Source organism: Cariama cristata, unplaced genomic scaffold (assembly GCF_000690535.1).
Source record: "Cariama cristata isolate BGI_N322 unplaced genomic scaffold, ASM69053v1 scaffold14943, whole genome shotgun sequence".
Lineage (NCBI taxonomy): Eukaryota > Metazoa > Chordata > Aves > Cariamiformes > Cariamidae > Cariama > Cariama cristata.
Window position 1 is genome coordinate 323 of NW_009610262.1, and position 22,373 is coordinate 22,695.

Sequence of the window (22,373 nt, forward strand, 5' to 3'; positions counted from 1 at the left end):
GCTGCCCCCTCACCCCGAGCTAACGGCTGCGCAGAACGGCGCTTCTCCAGGCCTTCGTCGTGTTGGCGATGCCTTTCGCACCGCCTGGGAACACGCAGCTAGGGTGACAAGTGGTGTCAGGGGCAGTTAGTGAATTTTTAGCCGAAACCCAAACAGGACAAGAGGGATCAAAATCGGAAATTGTATTCCGTGTGGCATTCTGTCACACGCCACATTTCAGCGTGATTATGGTGACTGAGAGGATGGTGTCTTAGTTTGAGAAATCGAATAGCTCTTCCAGCAGTGATGAACATTTAGCGACGAAAAACAAGTAGGGATGGTGTTGATAGGTACCGCAAAATTGTTTTGGAAGGTGTAATAGTCTAATATGTCGCAGAGCCATACTATATTGGTTTTAATTCAAAGTGTTGTGTGAACTAGCAAAAAAAGCATTCTCCAGATAACATTTAATGAAACAGTAATAAGCAGTAAACTCCCGATTTTTCTCTGTGTCACCTCTTAGTGGTCGATTATGAAACTCTAACATAGTTTCTTCATGAAGAACTAAACCACACGGAACATGGGAGAGCGTACAACTGCAAACGACATTCACTTAAAGGGTTCAGGAGTTTCCAAATGGAAAATATACTTCTAGGCCCATCCCCAGGTGTTTGTAGAAGAGCTGACTTCAAAGTTCAGCCAGAACTGGCTGAACTCCACTAACCCAGTGCACCGTTCTCTTCACCAATAGACCGGACTCCAGCACCGACTACCAAAATGAAGCTTCCCTCATACCTTTCCTCTCACGTCCCCTTAGTCACTCCCTTTCTCCTTGATTTTATTCACTCCCCATTCAAATAAGTGCTGGTTGTTTGTTTGTTTTTTTAAAAAAAGGAGAAACTTTGTAATTTTGTTCTATTAATTGTATCTTACTATATATATAGCTCACGTATAGACTACATATCTGTAACGTAATACATCTGTAGTATGCATAATACCTGTATATGGACTATATAATACATACATAAGAATACATGAGGCTAAATCTTTAGTTATCTTAGTCAACGTACAAGCGTGTAGCCCCAGTGCTCCTTTTTTCAGCCCCCTTGAACCACACCAATACACTCTTTAGCTCATTCCATTCCTACTAGCCAGTCTACTTGCCAATGACGTCAATAGTATCACCTAACCGCAGAACCATAGCATCTGAACTCCTTTGCCCGTGCAGACACTAACCAAGAACCACTTCCTCTTTCTCCTCAAATTCTTGTCCCTTGACAACTGTTGTTCCTTCTCCCTAAAGGGATGTGTGAGCCAGAAGTTGAAAGTCTTACAGCGTACAGACCTTCCCCTCCTTCTCCCATTGAGGAGGAGGAATCAGGTCCTAAACTTAAGAGTTCTTAGAAGCTAACTTCCATTGGCACCCAGCTGAAACATACCAAAATCGGCAGGTAAGCACGGGCTACTTGAAGTCTTGCCGTTTTATGCAGCTTAGTACAAAAGGTTTAGTGCTAGCCCTGTCATAAATAACATTGCTCTGCCTCCCTGCTGTGGCCACAGAGGAAGCAGGGATCGACCAACGCTGTAAGGAATGAGTCACCTACAGATCTCATTCTGCTTCTCTTTTATTTCATGACCACTTGTGTAATTCCTTTCACTTCCCAAATCTGAAGATATCTCCATTATTAGAAATGGGAATTTATTCCTCTCTTCTGAAGTGTTTTCATACATTTGTGCTTTAATAATGCTTCTTTGCAAAGTGATTCCACGACCCCAGTTACCAGGCGTGCTCTGCGGTTAGAAGCACGACAACTGATGCCACATTCTAACTGAGCCCTTCACTTGTTCAACTGAAGGTGTATTTTCTGAACCTCCTTAATTAAATCATCCTCATACACTCTTCTGAAGTGCGTAGCTTTAGCTTTTGTCTCTCCTCTTACAGCCTGTTCCTCCTGAACAGAACAGCTCCCTGACATTTTCTCTTGTCTATGCCTTTTCTACACGCGTGTAAATTCCACCAAATTAAACTTCTAGTCTTTCAAAAGACAGGTTACGCATCTTCTACGATACAATTTCCAAACTTGTAAAAGTTCTTCTTTATATCAGATGAAATGCAATTTTTCTTTAACCCATGTCTAAATTTGCTAGCATTAAAAATGTTAACTGCACATCCTAAAATTTGGTGTCCTTATAGTCTTAACATTCAGCTTTAAACACTATATTAAAATTGGCATCGTAGGATTCAGCATCTTTGTGTCTCCTCTCTACTTATTTCACTAGTAAACTGTCGTGGAATTAGAGGAAGATCCGCACATAGATAAAGAGCTAGGAGAAGAGAGAAGGGTAGAATTAAATGTTTACAGTGAAGTCTAGAAAATATTTGTGCCTTTGCCTGCTTTGCTGAGCATACACACTAAATAAAGCAGAAAAGACAACAAATAGTGAGGCAACAACTATTTTTTAACAATATTCATCAGTCAGGGTAATTAAGATAACAGGTCATTACACAGGACTGCAGAAGATCTCAAGGTCAGTACACTTTCTGGCCCGGTAATAAGTTTCATTTCGGACAAATGTGAAATGATGCACATGAGTGAGGGGGAAAGGAGGGGGAATGATTATTTTTTGTTAACATATAACAAAATTAACCCATTTGTTAACAGGATGGAGTTTCAGTAAATACATCTATGAAAATGTCAGTTTGATGCAGCAGCAGCCCAAAAGCAAGTCAGTTGTTAAACAGTCTGAAGAAAGGAAAAGAATAAAATAGAAAATACCATTATCCGACACTAGAAGCTATGATGCGCTCATGTCCTGGTGTTCCTCCCTTTCCTCGTCTCAAAAAAGGATGAGGTAGACAGGGTACACTGAATGCCAGCAAGTCTGATCAATCACGTAAGGCAGTTCTGATCAAAGAACAAATAAACAGAGCAGGATTTTTCAGTGGGAGAAAGAGAGGAGTAGAGGGAAGTCCCTGTGATAGAAATAAGGAAGGGATATGATAGGAGCATCCTAGGATAGTGCCTAACTTAGGAACCTGTAAAAAGAGGAGTGGCTCAGGAAGTTCCTGAGGAGACAATTGCTGGAGATTGGATGGGCCCAAATCAGGTGCTCAATGGAGCATTTGAGATGTCCTCAGGGATCCCACCTGGCATTCAGCTACCCCCTCACAACAGCACAAGGCTCCTGCACGTCAAAGACCTGCGTTTGCCAGCCGCATGAGAACCTCTCAAGTATCCTAGGTCACCTGAAATAGCTCTACAGGTCCCTGCTTAGGCAACAGAAGAGCAGCCACTTGTGCTATAGCTAGCACTACGAGCTGTGATCACAGGAGACAAGCTGCCAATTCTGCGGTTAACTCCTGTGTCACAAAGCTGATTCCCGCCCCCAGTTAGCCCCAGATGAGCTGCAGTGTGCTGTGTAGTCACACCAGTACCACCACTGTGGGCAGAGGCCACAATGACGCAGCTTCACTCTTTCTGGGACTGCGCTAGCTTATGCATTTCTTTGCAGTACTGCGCCTCATCATGTAGACACAGCATAAAGCTAAACAGTACTCCTGCTAAAAACAAAGCTTCTGATGTTTGTCTCAATGGCAATCTCATTTGAAGGTGGCACGGTGGCAGACATGGCTGTACGGATGTAGAGTTAAGATATTAAAAAAGAGAGAATCCAATCACGGGTTGAGTTTTTACAGCTAGCTGATAGGTAAAAATTTCTTGCATGTTTTTAATACTACAATATTTTGCATGGAAATCAAAGATAAAGAAGCCACAGAACTTTAAAATCTCAATCATTTTTGAGAGAAAAGCCTTTTTTTAAAGTTACTTTTTGTTGTCAGTAAATCAAAGTAGCACAATATATCACATTTACTGTAATGCTGAAGAAAACTATGGTTAAAAAGGTCTAGTAATAGTTATAGCAATCTTTCCTTTTTCTCCCTTCTGCAGTATTCTCACCAGCCAAGAATTTTACATTCTGACACTATTCAAAAAGTTGCAGCAAACACAGATGTTTCTGAAATGTGGGAGAATGATTTGCGCCCTATCCTGATAGAAAGATACTCAGGATCACCAGGAAATTACATTGTACGACAGGTAAGACAACATGTCCTGAAAACCTCTGAGAACATCTATTATTTATATTCTGGTAGCGCCTTTAGTGACTACTAAAGGGACAGACACATTCCTTTCATTTGGTAGGATGAACTCTGTCATTGTTCAAGTCTAGACTGCCTAGAGCCTACATGAGACAGCTTGCACTTCAGCTGACGTTATTTCCCAGGGCTGCATAGCATGATGAAAAAAAAATAAATCTGGTTTTAAATTTATGTTTTAAATTAAAAAGCTTGCCTCGGGTTTGGTACCCAAAGTACGACACAACCGTTATCCTTTCCCTCACGTGAGCAGGTTTTGGGTCACTGGTTCAAACCCCCTGGGACCATACACAGGGATGAAATAAATGACACCCTCCTGCCCTTTTTCTGCAGAGGTCCTGTGCTGTTACACACCCCTGTAGTGTTGCTTCAGATGGGTGTATCTACACAAAAAGGGATCAGAGGGGCCTGAACGGGCAGGCAGATGAGGTGGTCAGCGTGACGAAGCGCAGCACTGCTCCAAGTACCACGCTGGCTCTGCCGGCCCAGGCACGGCAGTGTGCTAATGCCGGGCTAACATATCCCGACTGCACCTTGTGCCAGGCCAGTAAAAGCTCCCGGACATTGTATTTGAGCCACGAGGAGTTACCACACAACTGGGTTGCTGCCCTGTTGGCACCTCTGCTCTGCGCTCACGGCGTGGGCATCTGCAGGACTGTGTGCCATGCTGGCTCTGGGTTACGTTAGCCAAGCGGGAAACTAAACCAGTGGTACAGCTGAGTTTACTAGAAGACATTCATAACATCTCGCTAGCCTTCATCTACCCTTTAGGCAGTGACTCAATAGCTCCAAGAGAGCCCTAACTACAATAAGTTTATTTGCCACTCTGCAATTGGTAGACGGGAAAAATGCAGCTTTTTTTATGCTTTGTGCGTGTGTGTGTGTGCGCGCGTCTCTATAGATTCAGTTTTGTGGTTTCTTTAGTGATACTCTGGAAGGCAGCCAAATGAAAGGGGAAAAAGTAAGAAAAACAAAAAAATCATCTGAGCCTAGGCTAGAAAACCACAAGTCATGTTCAAAATAGGATCATCCTGTTACAAGGTGAGAGCATGTATTAAACCAGGCCCCCACCAAAGGAAAAAAAGAGGAGTCCTCCTCCATTGTCAAAGCACAATGGAGTTTGAAATGGATGACATTTCCTTGTTAGGACACGCAAAAAGCATCAGACTCCTTTAAGGGAGAAGGCTAGTGCCAGTCACAGCTATTGCACACTGGGAACTCCGTCCAGGCTTATATATTCCCCTTAATCCACAACAGACGTCCTTTGCTCTGCCTACAGCTAGCAGATAGTCCATACAACGCCGTGAAAGCTTTCAGAGGGTGACCACAAACAAAATGGAAGTTTGTTCTAGCACTAAAATTTATGGCAATATTCCCACTGACTTCACTAAGAGCAGGACAAATCTTCAAAGTCTATTTTCTTTTTTTCTCCTTAGAGGTTTTTCCTAATGTTTATTTAAAGGGAGAGGAATCTGCCTTGAAGAAGCACTCTAGGGACCCATAAAAATAAGTTGCTCAACAGAGATGGCCCTCTAATAACAGCTAGCCAGAATTCTGTACTAAGTATAACTGGGGTTGTTAGAGGTATTCTCTTTAGGTAGGAACATACCTAAACTGAATGATCTTTTTTTATAGATTCACTGTCTTAATTTTTATCTTTACATGAGCTACACTTAGAGGATTTCATTTTTAAAACATTGTTCTGAAATGTTTAAGTCATTCTTTAATTTACAAGACTCACACTGTCTCTTATAGCCTTGTAAATAACTTATGTCGCTTGAAAGGCAGATTTCTCATAGAAGCTAAAAACCTAAAAAAACCGCAATAACCAAACCTCACACCAAACAAACAAAACCAGCATTTTTTTTTTTTTATACTGCTGTGATGTCTATGTGTGGTAATTGTCAAAATAGCCACACCAAGTTCTCTGTAGCCAGTTCTGACATTAAATTTAAGGGCACAACTGAGTTTAGATTTGAAGAGGTAAACATGAAATCTGTCCTGGTTACACCTGAAAAAACATTGGCCTGGGAACTTCAGAGATGAAGATCTTAATGTGTCATATTAATGGGCAATCATTCAAAGCACCTTTAGACTCCAGAGACAAAAGGCAGAAATGAAAAGCAAGTGAGTCAGTAAAGATGTGGCTTTTTAGATAGTGGCTTTACATTCTTTGCTATAAAATTTATCTTTTAAAAATACCTGAAACTTACAGAAATAAGCTTAAGTGCCACTAATAATGAGCTAATGACAAATTGTCTGCAACATCTCTCTGAAGCAAGCAATGTTAAGATTTATTATTTTTTTTAATTGCAGCATATCAAGCACCGTCTTCAAAGACTGCAGGCTGGCTGGGAAATTGAAGAAGATACATTTCAGAGATACACCCCATATGGATATCAAACATTTTCAAATATTATCGGCACTCTCAACCCCTCTGCGAAACGCCATCTAGTACTTGCGTGCCACTATGACTCAAAATTCTTTGGACAACAATGGCAGGAGGGAGTGTTCGTAGGAGCAACTGATTCAGCCGTGCCTTGTGCTATGATATTGGAGCTGGCACGTGCCCTGGATAACAAGCTCCAGTTAATCAAGGTAGTTTGCTTCTTTCATTTGCATTTGGTTTTGCAACAGCGATAGGCCTTAGGGCACTTCCATGCTTTCTCCCGTAGCCTGCGTGCCTGATTCTCTGATTGCTGTGCCTGTAGTAAAACTCACATTGCCCTCAAGAAGAACGGAACAGAGATCTGTATCTACTACTTTAGAGTACATTATCATATTAAAAGTTCTTATGCAAAGGGTGGCTGTCTAAAAATTATCTAATAAATATATACTATATAAAAATAACAATTTATACATAAGTCATACATGTTTCATAGACTCGGCAAGATATAAACCTACTTTCTGTCTAAAAGGCACAGAACTCTACTCAGAAGCTCCTGTGGTATCCAGTAACATCTAGGGTCACTGACAAAGTTTTGTTGCTTTCTGAACCTTGCGTTTTTAAAATCTCTCAGTTGTGTTTTGTTTTGGAAGGTGGATGAACTAATTGCTGTGCAGGAGAGTTACACTCACGGCCCTCTATCCCACAACAATTTCAAGCTTTTCTTCTTGTTTTCCTTTATCAATTTGAATATTTATGAAACAAATGATGGCTGAGTACAGGAAAACAATCAAGTAATAGTATAATATTATCAGTTTGTGTTACTCATGCTATGAAAATCTGCTTCAGAGTGCTGCCGTTGCTAGGCACAAAAATCTGTTGCTCCTACGAGCTCTAAAAGCTTGTAGGATTAGAGATTCATGAGTGCCATCTACTGGTTCAGTATTTACTATTTACAGAAGATTACTTGCACACTAACAGTTTTCACAGGAAAAGGTCTCTCATATGCTTTACAAAGTGGTGGGAGTACACTCACAGAACCACGGACTGGTGGGGGCTGGCACAGGCCTCTTGGGGGTTGGAAGGGGCCTCTGGAGATCATCCCAGCCCACCCCCTGCCAAAGCAGGGTCACCTACAGCGGCTGCACAGGGTCACGTCCAGGCGGGTTTTGACTATCTCCAGAGAAGGAGACCCCACAGCCTCTCTGGGCAGCCTGTGCCAGGGCTCGGCCACCCTCACAGTACAGAAGTTCTTCCTCCTGTTCAGGTGGAACTGCCTGAGTTTCGGTTTGTGCCCGTTGCCCCTTAACCTGTTGCTGGGCACCACTGACAAGAGTCTGGCCCCATCCCCTTGACACCCCCCCTTAAGGGATTTATAAGCATCGATGAGATCCCCTCTCAGTCTGCTCTTCTCCAGGCTGGACAGACCCAGTGCCCTCAGCCTTTCCCCATCAGGGAGATGCTCCAGTCCCCTAAGGTTACTTGTCAGCAGTTGTTTCCAGAAACTGATCCTGGTGTCGTCTGACATTAGAATATTTAAGAATTAGAAGATTAAGAATATGCCGATATTTTTAATCACAAAACAAAGCACTCCTGTAATACATATGCTTTCATTTAGAAGCTTCATTTGGAATAAATTTGCCTGATGGTTATTTATGGAACAACCTGCACACTGACTTATAGACTGGAATTTTTTGCAATACATCATTTTTTGATTAAATTGTTTTAGCATGTAAGATGACAGCATTTGACAAAAAGGCAATCTAATTACTTTGCACAGGCGAACACTTGGACAGTCTGTTAACAAAATATACTTTGGGATCCATCTGCTTAATACATTAGCGGTGACCTTTTTGCTCTGCTCATACTAGCATGTTATGTTTTCAGCCAAGCCTATTTATACTTCGACTTGATTTTTATCTTGATGTTTCCCCAGTTATATAGAGCAAGTTTAAAATTAAAGGGCAAAGACATCTGTCTATGTTATTTGGACCTGGAACGTGTTAAACAGTAATAATCACAATAATACAAATCCTACTTTCTGAAAATCAAAAGGCATTAATACAGTTTCGTCCAGAACGTAATGCAAAATGACTGCTATCAAAAGAGCTCTGTCCTGTGCAAAGGACAAAGGGCAGTAAAGCATTGCCATTAGAGAAATCCATATATCGCTGTGCGCATAATCAATATCAGCTTGCCTGTGTGAGCGACATTTTATGGAAGTTTTCCACTACTGTTTACATTGGATGAGCTCCAGCTAGTTGGGAGTTGTAGCCCGTACAGGACATGACTGTTGCCAATGACCCCACCTTTTTAACCACATCATGCAACTTCACTTGAAGCAGCGTTAATTCATAGAGGGGTTAAAACATTTATAGCAGCTGCCAAGACTACAGTTCCTAAAACTGTTCATATAGCAGAACCGAACTGGGTTTAGCCATGTTGTAGATTATTAGGAACCGCCAGTGCAAACAAGGCTTCAGTTAGTAAACACAGAGAGAAAAAAGGCTCCTTCTACATGGGGAAGAAACTTCACACAGACATCTTTGTGGCCTTAAATACATTAATCGTATACATTCTCAGTTTTTACTGCTGTGCTATTTTTGGTTGTTGGAAGGGAAGGGTGTATCTACTCCACTCTCTGTGCTTTGGTTTTAGGCACCAAGTTGCCTTGGTGGTTGCGAGTCCCCCTGAAGGAGAAGAAATGGTCATTCTTCTCATGACTGACTGCTCTTTGTCCCTCAAAGAACCGTCAACGTTACAAATAGATAATTCACCTCTTCTGATGCACAACTGTAGCAGAGATACTACTCTTTTGTGGCGCTCTCAAGTAATAATAGTGGCACTCACATCAGGTGGTGTTGCTGACATGTCTCCTCATGATTTGAGATGATGTTTCTTCTGCCTGGTTTTGCAGACCTGTCTCAATACACTCAGCTTACGTCCGCTAAAGTCAGAAATGAAACTTTTAACCAGAACCAAAATGACACCAGACAAGAGCATGTCACTGTGCTAGATAAATAATAATGACTGATCACTACCACTGTTACACCGTAACACATGTTTAACAGCCATAGGAAGGGTTGCATAGGGTACCTTGAAAATATACCCCTACTGATGTTGCTTGTATGACTACAGTATTTGTCGGTTATTTAATGTTCTGGCCAGAATCAGTTATGTCACTTCTAACTTCCTCCAACAGACCAGCTCAACGTCAAGACCAGACCTTTCGCTTCAGCTCATTTTTTTTGATGGTGAAGAAGCCTTTGTCCGGTGGTCCCCTTCCGATTCCCTCTATGGATCTCAACACTTAGCTCAAAAAATGGTATCTACTCCACACCCGCCTGGTTCAACAACCACAAATCAGCTGCAGGGCATAGTAAGTGGCTTTCACCTCCCTAATGAGTAATAGTAAATTGCATTTTTTTAATATTTAATTAGTACATAATTGGCCAAGAAACCATGAACCCCTGCAAAATTAAAGGAAGAAGCAGGCTTGTAGAAATTTTATGGGATGTGATAAAACAGAGAGTTGCCAAGAGCTTTTCAGGTGAATATGCTTAGACCTTCTCTGTGCAAGCATGAGAAGTCATCATAGAAAAATGAAAATACACAAATGTATTAGAATATAAACGAGGATACCCACCTTCTTCAAGAGCGAGAATTCAAAGTGATTAGGGAAGAGCACAGACATAGTATCAGTCTATGAACAAATCTCCCCTAGCTCAGCGCCAAGCTACAGCAAGCCCTGTGTTTCCCTTTGATTCCTACTAACATTCTGGTTGTCTGCTCCCTTCTCCCTGCTGCCTTCTAGTTTCCCTGCTCGCTGCTGAGACGCTTTTCTTCTGTCACTGTATCTCGTGACTCATAAAATGTCTTTCCCTTGACAGACTTTGTTGTTCTCCGGGGAAGAAGCAATTTCCTCTTCTTCTCCCCATGTACCGTAGTTTTTCTTTTAAAGGGATATAACACACAAACTGCAAACCAAGCAATGCAGTCTGCTTCAGCTTGAGGAACGGAGAAACAGCCTACCTTTTCCCTCCTCGGAAAGACAGCAAACCACATCAGATTGGAATTGGGTTCTGGTAATGAGTTCTCCTCATTCAGTTCAGATCTTTGGCCAGAGCTATCAAAGACCTAGTCATGACCTACACAGGAACCAAGAGATTTCATTGCTGCTGCTGCTGCTGTCAGTGGTGGTGTAGTAATGTAAAGAATTCTGTGTGAAAGATTCTTTCTTCTGTAGGACCTGCTTGTACTACTGGATTTAATTGGTGCTCCAAACCCAGTCTTTCCCAATTATTTCCCAAACACTATTCGATGGTTTCAGAGGCTTCAGGCAATCGGTAAGGAGAGGGGCATGGGCTTTTGATGAATTTGAAAATTTAGTGTGTCATTTCTGAACGTATTAAGTCCTGTAAATCAGATTTTTAGATTACTTTTCTGTTTCACAGTTACAATATGTAATAATGTAAATGTTAAATTGGATGCATCTTAAACCTATATGAAAAATTTAATATTTAATTAGTAAAACAACTGAGGAAGACTCCCAGACACTTGGAAGGCATGAAAGAGATTCTATTACTGATTGTCACTCTGCATCTCTTGGGAACTGCTTGACTTCTGTGTTTTAGTTCTCACTTTGGTAAAATTACGGTAATAGCACCAATCTTGAGGTCTTCTAAGTACTAAACAAATGCAAAAGACAGTCACAAACTCCTTTTTTCTTCTTTGATGGGAAAAGCTTCCATGTGAGAGGAAAAATAATTCAAGTGTGCTAACATGCCTCATATTGTCCAAAAGTTGTAATAATCACTTCCATTGTGAATTACAGAGGAAGAGCTACACAACATGAATCTGTTGAAGGATCACCTTGTCAAAAGGCAGTATTTCCAGACTACTTTACATCGAGGCTTGGTTGAAGATGACCACGTTCCATTTTTACTAAGAGGTACTGGAAACTCGTATATTTTAAAGTATAAGTTCAGTAACAAATGCATCATTTAGTGAATGAGCAAGTGCATATGATCCTGTTTTTCAAGCTTATTTGCCCCAGCTTGAGGCTTCCAAGTCCAACTTTACACAGGCCAAGAGTCAAAGCTTTGAAAACCATACCCAAACAAAAGCAGCGACAAAACATACCTGTCATCATTTTGCACGAGCACAGCTCCAGTGGCACAGAGATAATGGAAATGCCTGTCAGCAGTAGTGTCCTACAAAGATAAACAACTCTGATCCAGTGGGCTATTTCTATGTACCACGGTAGACAGCTAGTTACTACTTCTAGGAGCAGTGAAACGATCAAGGGTCATATCTTCAAAGACTACAAAAATCTCTAAAGACCTGTTGTTGAAGTTAAGAGTAATGCTCGCTATTACCTGTTTAAATTTGAAGGCACCGACTCCCGCAAAAACTCACATACTCAAGTTAGACATCCTCATTCCCTAGAGAGAATGGAGATTTCACAGCTATCGGCCAGAGGGGTGGGAAAGGTGCAGAGAGTAGCCAGCAGAAATGGCAAAGGACACAATATGCCTGGAATTAGGCATATACCTGAAACTGGGATTCCCCACCTAAGCGCTTCTCCTAGCAGACACCTACGCCATAGCCTCTGACTTTGTGTTCATTCTTTTCCTTTGGGATGCAATCAAAGAAAGGGAAAGCAGTTGTACTACTGCGGCCACCCTGTTGAGCTACAGGGCAGCGATTAAAGCACTTGTCCAAGTTCAAGATGTGGATTTGATGCCCTTCTTGTTTCAAGCACTCAGCAGAGCATCTTCAAAACTAAGGCGGGCCAAAGAAGGGTAGTAGGTCGAGTAAACTCTTCTGATTGGAGTTCTCCACCGTACAGCAAGGACTGCAAGAGTGATATTGCCAGAGAAGGGTTAACAAAAAAGGAATGTAACACTAGTTCAGCGAAGAGGATATCTACCTAGGAAAGGAGGGAGGTATCTTCATATCCAGCCCCTAATTTTACCATTGCTTATGCTCTGTTAACTACTGAGTAAAGTAAAATGCACACACAGCTCTGGAAGCAGGCACAAGAGCAGCTACACCTCTCCATTTCTAAGCGAGTGCTCTCTTCACTGAACTGTGGTTACTGTCTCCTGCTCAGTTGCTCTTCAACTCTGTGAATCTTTCATTTTTCAGACCAAGGCAGGGCCCAGGTCCAACGAAACCAACACAGCCATCACGTGCATGTCCAGGGATAGCAAAAATCCTGATAGGGGAAAACAACGACTACACGTCCAAACCTTTTCTAATTACACGATAAACACCTAGTGAAGAAAACAGATTACTTAGTGGTATGCAGCTGAAAAATGAGAGAGGAAAAGGAGTAAAACAGGAAAGAGGCTGGAGAGAAACAGTGCTCCCCCCAAAAAGCAAACAGGAAGCAGAGACTGATTTAACTCCTGTTTTACCTAAAAGTTGCAGTATGTACAGGTGGCTTGATATGTGTGTGTGTGTATATATATATATATGCAGTGATACAGATCCTTTCAAGTGGAAGTTCTTTTATCTGAGGATAATAGTGATTCTGTTTTACAGAATAAAAATACAGACACCCTATTTTACCATTTATGGAGAGGACAAAAAAATGCTTCAAGAAGTGCTCAATCTTAACACTGTCACAAGAACATGGTAATCAGTTTTCAGTGTGGGGAGCTGCAGTGCTGTCTCTGCCCTTCTGTAGCTCCTAAACACGGTATCAACAACTACAATGCAAAGGATCTTAAAAAAAAAAAACAAACCAAAAAAACCCCAAAACCCAAACAACCCCAAAAGGCAAGTACCACAGTAAAACTGCTAGCTACAGGTACCTTTAAAAAAAAGAGGGAAAAGTACTCAAAGAAATGGAGGGTGCCAGTTTTAGGAAACACACAATGAAATAGATGTGATGCAGTCACAGGCTTCAAAAAAAGAGAAGGTAAAAGGAAGCTGCAGTGACACACACTCCTCTAGAAAGCCAGCTTCTTGAGTAGTTACCTGACTGTTGCTAAATAGTGACATATCAAGTGGCTTAACAGAACTTCTCCAATATTTCTTCTCTAAATTTCCTTTTCCTCCTTACAGGGGTTCCAGTCCTACATCTGATTCCATCCCCTTTTCCTGCAGTATGGCATACCATGGAGGACACAGAAGAAAACCTTGACAAAACCACTATCGATAATCTCAGCAAAATCCTGCAAGTGTTTGTACTAGAATACCTAAACCTGTGACAGACAAAATGGCAACAAATCATACCGCATTCTGAAGGCTGTTTGCCCACCTTCACGTTTGCTATTTAATTGTGTTGGAGAGCACAGAAGTGAAGCAAAATACAATGACAGCTCTTGCTAGACTGATTATTGATTCAGCTGTTCCTGGCCCAGTGTTCCAGGTAGCCAAATAAGATAGCATTAAGGAAGAATTAGTTTCAGCCTAGAAAGAATTTGATCTTTCAATGTCTTACCTCTGAATAAAAAAAAAAACCAGAATTTTTCCAGATTGTTATCACCGTTTTATGTCACACATTAAGATCCCAGGAGGGAATGCCTCCCGACTTAAGTGTTAGCTACAGTTTTTACAAGCTGTGACCAACTTTTGCAATGGAAATTTATACAGCGTTATCAAAAGAGGCAAAAATCACACTAAAACAAACTTCTGCTTTGGGCTGAACTAAACCACCTCATCCTGAAATGAGTTGCTAGAACTTTTGACACATACAAGGGATTTTTAACCCTCTGTGCTCCCTCTCCTCCTTCCCCTACAAGGAGGGCTGCAAGGGCTCTTTGTCCGCAGACAGCAGACCACCAGGAAACAGAGAAATAACCCAAACTCACTTTTCTGCCTGTCATTTGTTGGATAATTTTGGTGGGGAGTGATGCTACGAGGAAGGTACGCGGGGGTTTCCATCGTGCTTTGACTGCAACACAGGAGGTATCGAGAGAAGAGTAGGTGGTGTGTGGGAGCAATGCCCCAACACACACCATTCATTCCCGTGAGAATCATTCACAATCTGACTCAAAATAATGAAAACAAATAATAAAACCTGCTGGTTTTAATACATATTACAGCAGAAGTAATCATACTAGGGAAGCAATCACTTTAGAAACTCTAGCTTTATAAAAATATAATTTTTAAGGCAAAGTGCTATCTATCAAGAGTGAAATGAGTCAGAAACAAGACGACAGTTTAAGCACCAAAAAGTACGGACAAGCCATAGCCTGTATCAGAAAAAGATACTCACCAGTTTAACAACGCTGTGCTTTTATGTTCCTTACTGGAATTATTCAGTAAGTTTAATATAACACTTAGGCAGAAGTCTAGCCTGGAGTGAAATCAATAGGAGAAGCCAGAAGAACGGTATTCAAAAGCTACCTTCAGAATTGCGGTTTCCACTGGTGAGAAAAAGATGAGAGCATTTGAAGGAAAAAACCCCAACCAACCAACAAAAATCAAGCTCGTAGAGGATGAACTGAGAAAAAACAAGTCAGTATTTTACTGCTCCAAACTTCTTCCATAGAAAGTTCTATCCTGGGCAAAGAGATTGAAATAAGCTATGGAGCTGTCGGCATGTCCGATTTGGCCTGTATTTTACCATTTTCCTAAAGCAAACATTTCAGAACCTAAGATAATATTTACATACATATCTTAAAGTTGCAACAGAAATATGTGTTTACAGCAATGCAAATTTGTCAAATTTTACTATTACAGGACAGCCTGAAAATGAAATTCAATCTGGTTGTGTTGCTCAAGATGAAACAAAAATATTTTATGTTTTCCCATCACTTTAACATTTGTGAGAAATGTTTCTGTTTTGCATGCAACTTCTGAGATAGAATACAATGAAATTTCTAAAAATTGGACAGGTGTGTTTATTTTCAGGTATTACTCTACATCTGTGCAATTACATCAAATCTATTTGAACTCTTTGCTGTCATACTCTCCTCTACCTCAGCCCGTCAGGCAACAGTCTAGACAACTAAATTAAATCTTCTGAAGTTTGAATACTCTGAGCAGCGTAAGGCACACACCGCACCCTCCTAAGTGGCAAAAAAAGCTAACAAAATGGCTACATACAGAAACGTTAAACCTGAGTTTGTGTGGCTAATTTTGGTTTTACAGGTAAACTCTTGGGGTACTTCATCCTTTGCAGGGCCTCTGAAAAACGCAGTATGCGTTTGCAGTGTGCACTGCTACTCTGCTGCTTTAAGAACTTGAAAGTTAACTTAGAATTGGCTTCTTGAGGAAATGTGGGATCAGAGGGTTGTTATAACTGGGAAAAGTCTGTTGGTTTTTTTAAAGCTCTGTTAAGTTAGTTGAAACCATAATGTAACCACGTAGTACACCAAATCTCTGGCATCTCAGGTTTGTCACCAGCCTCTCACTGCCTAGGCACGAGGCATGCAGTTCTCGAGCTATGTTTACTCAGTTCAAAGAAATGAGACACAGGTTGGTCTGATATGATTCAATGATTCTCAAAATATGAAGAAAACATTAAGAGGCTTGGGGGGGTTGGTCTGTTTGCTTGTTGTGTTTGTGAGTGGTTGTTTTTTTTTTTGGTACAGGAGAAGGCAGCCATCTCTTAACTGGATGTGAGCCCTGGAAAGGGTTTACTTCAAGAGGGGAGGGTCATCATCTTAGCAATTTATGTGATCCATCATTCATTTAAAAATTAACTGCTGGAAGGAAAACTTATACCAGCCCAGTAACCACATGAATCCAAGCATCTAAGCTCCCAAAAGCACAAGCACCTGCAGTAGTCAGTAAAGCAAAGACATGGTGCTTCTTCTGTATCATGGCAATGCAGTTTTTTACAAAGGTACGTGCCCCTCAAATTCTCTGAAGCTTGATGCGGTTACCTACAAGTGAAGCGATCCGAGGCAATCACAGTTGGAACAAGTTAAGGGAGTAACAGCGCCCAATCCTCTGGCAGACAGAAGCGACAGCGGGTACCGTACCCTCTTTTTCCTCTAGCTGGGGCAGCATTCCTATCACTAGGAATGAAGATGATATAAATTAGCAATTCTTATTCACCACTTTTCAAGTAAACATGTAGATTGTGACCACCTAACAGCAAAATACGATTAGAAAAGACAAAATGTGGTAAAAATGCTTTCTGTAGAATTATTACAAGGACCCCATCTACATTGGTAGCAGACCCAGCAAAACAGTTCTGAAGTTTCACACATCTGCCCATTGAAGTATCACCCGAGAACATCACTTAAACAGTCGATATATATAAACAGAGAACTATAAAATCTTGTACACAAATTACCACTTTTTCCTTGTCATTTAAGGATGATACTGATTTTATTTTCCTCGTATAAAAGGAGACATTTTACTCTGTGCCGATTTAACAAATATTCTAAATATATTCATAACAATAAAGCAGCTAAAAAGCTGTTCTAATCTCTAAAAGAATCTTTATCATCTGCACATATGATATATATTGTAAACAATCACTCAAAAAAATAATTGTGTTAAAGTGATTATATTGCACTCGGAATTCTGGGATTCTCATTCTCCCTTCTTATTTTAAATTGAAGAACAGCTTCATTTTTTTAATAAAAATGGAGCTTTAATTTTCTACTGAAAACAAGTAGGCAAGCAATCAGTATAATACAATGTATTTAAAATGTCAGAAGAAGGGCAAGTGTTTGGTTATGACACTGGAATAAGGAGCAATTCTCAAAGAGGCCACGCGAGAGTAGTAGATTGTAAACATTCTGCTGGCTCCAAGGGGTTGTCGATGCCGTGGAGAGCGCAGGCTGGTCCAGCACCCGGGAGGTACGGAGCATCTCCTCGAGTATCCCGTCCTTCAGTGAATCTCCACACAGCAGTGGCACACATAACAGACCACACAAAGACGGACTAATGAAACAAAGGTGATTACTGAGCTAATACTGGCCTCATAGAAACGTAGCCAATCCTTACAAGCTCACTGTAACCTTTAACCACAAGTTTTCCAGGTCATTCCATTTTCTAACACGGTGATGAAACCGTTACTCTTGCTGCAAATGAAGTACAGAACTGGATTCCCTACGCGTAGCTCACGTGGACGGTGTACCTGTGGCAGTCTGGACGCTACCCTCAGCCTGAACATCCCGGCACGATACCATCACGCAGAACGTCACCTGGCTTCGTTTGCAAGCGACGCTCTCCTCCAGGCATTGCGGCGAGAAACGCAGGCAGCGGAGGGGGAGAAAAACCAACCAACAAACACCGAAGGAAAGCAATGACCTTGCGCAGAAAAAGAAATCCTCAGCCAGTGTGAAGAGGCCACAGATCTTTAAAATTCAAAGGAAGGCTGTTTTCTTCACCCGGTTCTACAACAGAAAGATTTCTCTATCAAACCCGTTCTCTTCAGGTAACATAATTATCTTTGGAGTCCCTGAGATGCCACGGCTCCACATAACCACCTCGGACAAATGGAGACACTTAGTTAGCATCCGGGTGAACAAGGTGGAAGCAGATTACAGCACCCTGAGTTGCAAGGGAAAGAACAGGAACGGGCAACCCATTCCTCAACAGCCAAGAGATGCAGAAGGAAGTGCCGAGGAGGTGCTGGCTAGGGAATTACAAGATACGTGCTGCACAGCAGAACAGAAAAAAAATGGAAGTATTTCTAAAAGGCCTTTCCCTCTTATCTGAGCAGTGAAGAAAAAGAGAGCAGTCAGAGGGCAGAGCTCTCCGAGAAAGGCCTCCTAGGCGTACAGTGGAAGGATCACGCCAAAGCGGAGACAAGTTAGGCAGCCTTGTTCCAAGCGTGCCCCGAAGGTGAAGCACTCTAGCGATGACTAAGAACTGCCACTGATCACTGACCTGTACTCTGGATAGAAACCAGGAATATAAATATATACTTTTTCCCCTGAAACTACAGAAAAAATACAAAGGGGAAAAATACAAAGTCACAATCGAATCAGAGAATACTTCCCGTAGTCAAAAATGAAATACTGGCTTCAGAAACAATACAGCCATCTGCTCTCTGTCTTAAATAGGGTTAATCATAAAAAAGAGGTGCTTGTAAAATCTCAAGTTTGAAATATTTTATTTCTCAGTATATTGCTAAATAATTTTGCAGTTAAACCAAAAAGGAAGAACTATCAGAGATGAATATGGAATACTTACAAGTAGAAAATGGTTGCTGAACCATGTGAATTTCTAGAAAAGCATCAATAAAAATGTAAAAATGTGGTCTCGCAAAATTAATTAGAATCTGAAATGCCAGATTGTCCTCACAATGGCCACAATATGAATACTGATGGATTTTTGCAACCAAAACCTAATTGTGACTTTGCCAAAAGATGGCTTATCACAGCAATCAAAACATCTCTAAAAACTGGGGCTTGTATTTCTGCACTTTCCTATTCTCTCAGCTGTTCAGCATTCAGTTAGCAATTCTCATCAGAAAAAAAAATGTTCCCTGGTCAACAATTTTACTCCCTTACGGAGTTGTGCTATATCTCAATACATTCTTGGGAAAATAAAGAAAAGGGAATAAAAAGCTGAATAGAAATAGACAATCTATAAAAACTACCTGTAAAGTATCATAAGTCTGGAAAATATTTGTGCCATTACACAGGCCGCTGCTGACGCAAAGAAAAAAAAATGCAATTTAACCGTTTCATGAATATGAACAATGCACTTGTTCCCAGCCACTTAGAATGATCTGACATTCCAAATGTTTGTAAAAATTGGGTAATAAAAGAATTAAGTCAATACCCTTAAGTACAATAAATAATGCTGTTTATTACGGTCGGGGTTGACCACGAGCGTTTGTTCCATATCTGCTTGGGACATTTGTAAAACCAGTTCTGAATCCTTGAGTTGCTCCCATTCCTGGCATTCCAAATCCTTGATTGAGTACACTGCCGGAGGGTGCGGATCCATGATGAAAGCCCAGTCCGTAGGGCTTTGTCTGAGTGTTTAAAAGGATGATGGGACTCACATTTTTGCCTGGTGCATTAAACGAAAATTCTGGCGGTGGACTGCTGGGCTTAGCTGGCGTGGATGTGACGGGGTTCAAACTATCAGCAGCTTTCAAAGATGGCATTGGAATAATATGATGGTCCGAAAGGTTCAGAATATTGTTCGCAATAGGCACAGATGATAAGGTAGGTCTGATCCAGTCATCTTTGAAAATCTGAACAGTCAAGGTAGAGACCAGCGTGTACAACCTGTTAGTGACATGGGCAAGTACCATTTGTTCATTTGCGTCCCTCCGAATTCGGACATGTACCGATCCAGCCTAGAAAGGGATAAAAATAAGCTGGCTGTTAACTGTTACTGCAATAAAGACTCTCCATATGCATTCAAGAGGCAAGTTACCCTGCAGGGAATCAGACAAAGACCTTTCGCAGTGGAGACCACTGACTGAGAAACTTATTAAATAATTCCATGATTAGGAAAGATCCAGATGTATCCTAACGCGTTGATCTCTTAGGAACATACCAGCATCACCGTTCAGGAAAAGCAAGCCTTAAAACCAAACAATAAAATACAACATGTGACGGCAGGAAAGGAAAGGCAACAGCTGAGGGAAAAAATGGCCCAAAAGAAGACCAAAGTGCAGACAAAGTCCATATGGCAACTTGAGGACAAAGCGTCCTCACCGCGCTGCCGGAGCGGGCAGGAGGACAACAGGCACGGCAGACACGCTCCAGTCGGGACCGTCGGCAAGAACGGCGGCAATGCCCCTTGTGGAGCACGGACTGAGAGTTTCTCCTGGACGCACATATACCTGCGGGCTGCCCTGCCTTCCTCGCAGTAACGCAGTCTTAGTCTCGTTTCCCTTCAACTCCTGCTGCAGGAGAGAACGGGACACAAACCAGAGCCCCTCACGTGCTTTTTCAGTTCGTATTTAATAAAGAACGTGGTCCACAGCTTGTGCTATACAAGCTGTTTTTACATCAGATGCTGCAGCTGAAAACGTATCCACGTCTTGGGAAGTTTCTGCTACAATCTGGAAGATGCCAATAGGTAAATATGCATACAAAGGTTTTGTAAATATCTGTGATCAATCCAACAATGCTGTGGTCCAGTATTTTGGGTGGCAGAATTGTAAACTGAAAGTTATTTTCACATCAGCAAGTCAGAGCTGCTGCCTTTTTCTTTTTTTAAGAAGGGTAGCATACTGCAGGAATTCAGAGGAGAAAAACATTCTAAGAGTTAATTTTCCAGCTGTCAGAACATACCTGCATCAACTTAGGGATACCTGAGTTCGGTGTGATGATTCTGTATCACAAAAAAAAAAAAACCCTTCACTTCTTTCAGCTTACAGAATACCAGTACACAACTGTAGTTGGTTTTTTCCGTTCGCTCCCTGAGAAATGCTGAACACACACGATTCCACTGTAGACCCCTGGTACCGGAAGGTTTATAGTTTTCTTTTTCTCCCCTCTGAGACAATTTACATTAATATACCATTTGAAAAATGTCTTTACTATTGTTTGGGGTTTTCTTCACGGCCAAAATACAAAAGAAATTCTACAGCTGCAAAATGCATGCTTTCATCCAGAGCCGCAATATACACAAATAATATTAACGAGTAACAAAGCTTTAAAAAAATACAAAGGACAGGGGAAGAGAAGTTTTGCAATGAATCACAAGGACTGAGTACTGACTCCATCAAAGTTTTTATATTTAAGATTTCAGAAGAAATATCTTACTTTATTGAAAAAAGAAAATTTAAGTATAACTGATGACTCTTTTTCAAAGGTTAAAAACACAATAAAGACATCACTTACCAAAGTGCCAAAACCTAAGGTCCAGAAATGCTCATTTCGAACTTCCAAGACACCATCCAAAGTTGAAACCTAATTGTACACCAACACCCAGAAATATGAAAATAAATTAGAACTACTATTTCAAATCCTTTTAGAAATGTACTTTTACACATAGCTGAATAGTACAGCGTTTTCAGGGCTGGAATAAAAGCTTCCATACACAGAACGGATGAGGTCTGTTCATGGTGCCACGAGTGCTTATCTACTGTACTTTTGCTACCTTTAAAGATCCAAATCCACCAAAAAAAGTATATTTAAGTAACTAATTTCAAGAAACTCTTGCTGCCAAATGGCAGTATTTTCTCAACATGAAATGCTGTAAGTCAACAGCTGCCTGTGCTCCTTTTCCTCCCCCCACTCACACTTGTAAACCACTTCAACGGTAGCTTAAGCTTAGTTAATGAAAACAACAGCCCGCGCTACTTTAACAGATTTGTTCCAGACACCTGAATGACACTATTCATCTTAGATAGCAAAATCCATATTTTACAAGCGGTTAAAAAATAGTATTAAAAACACAATTCTTTAGTGATCTTGCACTACTCACAAAAACTCTTCATATTCCTGAATGCTTATTTACCGTTAGTTGTGCAGGCTGTGTGACGTATTACACACCAACTCACCTCTCTAAGAAGTTTATCTAACTGGCCAATCACATGAGGTGGGGTTGTCTTTAAGAAAAAAAAAAGAAGAAAAAAGTTACAATGAAGATTAACAGGCCTCCTTTAAGTAACAGAGCCTTTAAGTCTGCTCTACCTACACAAGAGACCAATGGCATTAAACAACAAACTCCTGTGACTCCATGACGCGTATTTCTGCTGCCCTTCAAATTCTTCTAGCACATCACAAATTCCCCTGGGAAGACTTCCTATTCAAATGCTTAAAACAGATTTTATGTTTTGTAAAAAACTCAGGCCATTTCAGAAAACTGAAACCACAAACCCCCTTGTTTTATGACATTGCCTTACCTGCAGTAGTACTTTCCCACTGTAGACACTCATGGGATACATGGTCCCAAATGTCATCAAAGCAATTGCTATAGCGGAGGCTGTGTCTACAGCGAAATAATTGCTAGAGGGAA

The 22,373-nt window shown here is 41.1% G+C and overlaps 2 protein-coding genes across 2 annotated transcripts in view; one reads left to right on the plus strand and one right to left on the minus strand.

Annotated features, from left to right (window-relative positions):
* QPCT (glutaminyl-peptide cyclotransferase) overlaps window positions 1–13,760 on the plus strand; it is a 14,062-nt gene extending 302 nt beyond the window's left edge. The window contains exons 2-7 of the mRNA XM_009697828.1: window positions 3,930–4,076; window positions 6,452–6,733; window positions 9,724–9,900; window positions 10,768–10,867; window positions 11,356–11,472; window positions 13,596–13,760. Of these exons, the coding sequence (XP_009696130.1) occupies window positions 4,002–4,076; window positions 6,452–6,733; window positions 9,724–9,900; window positions 10,768–10,867; window positions 11,356–11,472; window positions 13,596–13,741 (897 nt within the window). The 5' untranslated portion in view covers window positions 3,930–4,001 and the 3' untranslated portion in view covers window positions 13,742–13,760. The remainder of the gene's footprint in view (window positions 1–3,929; window positions 4,077–6,451; window positions 6,734–9,723; window positions 9,901–10,767; window positions 10,868–11,355; window positions 11,473–13,595) is intronic.
* Window positions 13,761–18,541: 4,781 nt separating this feature from the next.
* SLC30A6 (solute carrier family 30 (zinc transporter), member 6) overlaps window positions 18,542–22,373 on the minus strand; it is a gene marked incomplete at its 5' end in the record, with an annotated part of 13,962 nt that continues 10,130 nt past the window's right edge. Inside the window, 4 exons of the mRNA XM_009697829.1 lie at window positions 18,542–19,755; window positions 21,254–21,322; window positions 21,916–21,963; window positions 22,261–22,363. Of these exons, the coding sequence (XP_009696131.1) occupies window positions 19,258–19,755; window positions 21,254–21,322; window positions 21,916–21,963; window positions 22,261–22,363 (718 nt within the window). The remainder of the gene's footprint in view (window positions 19,756–21,253; window positions 21,323–21,915; window positions 21,964–22,260; window positions 22,364–22,373) is intronic.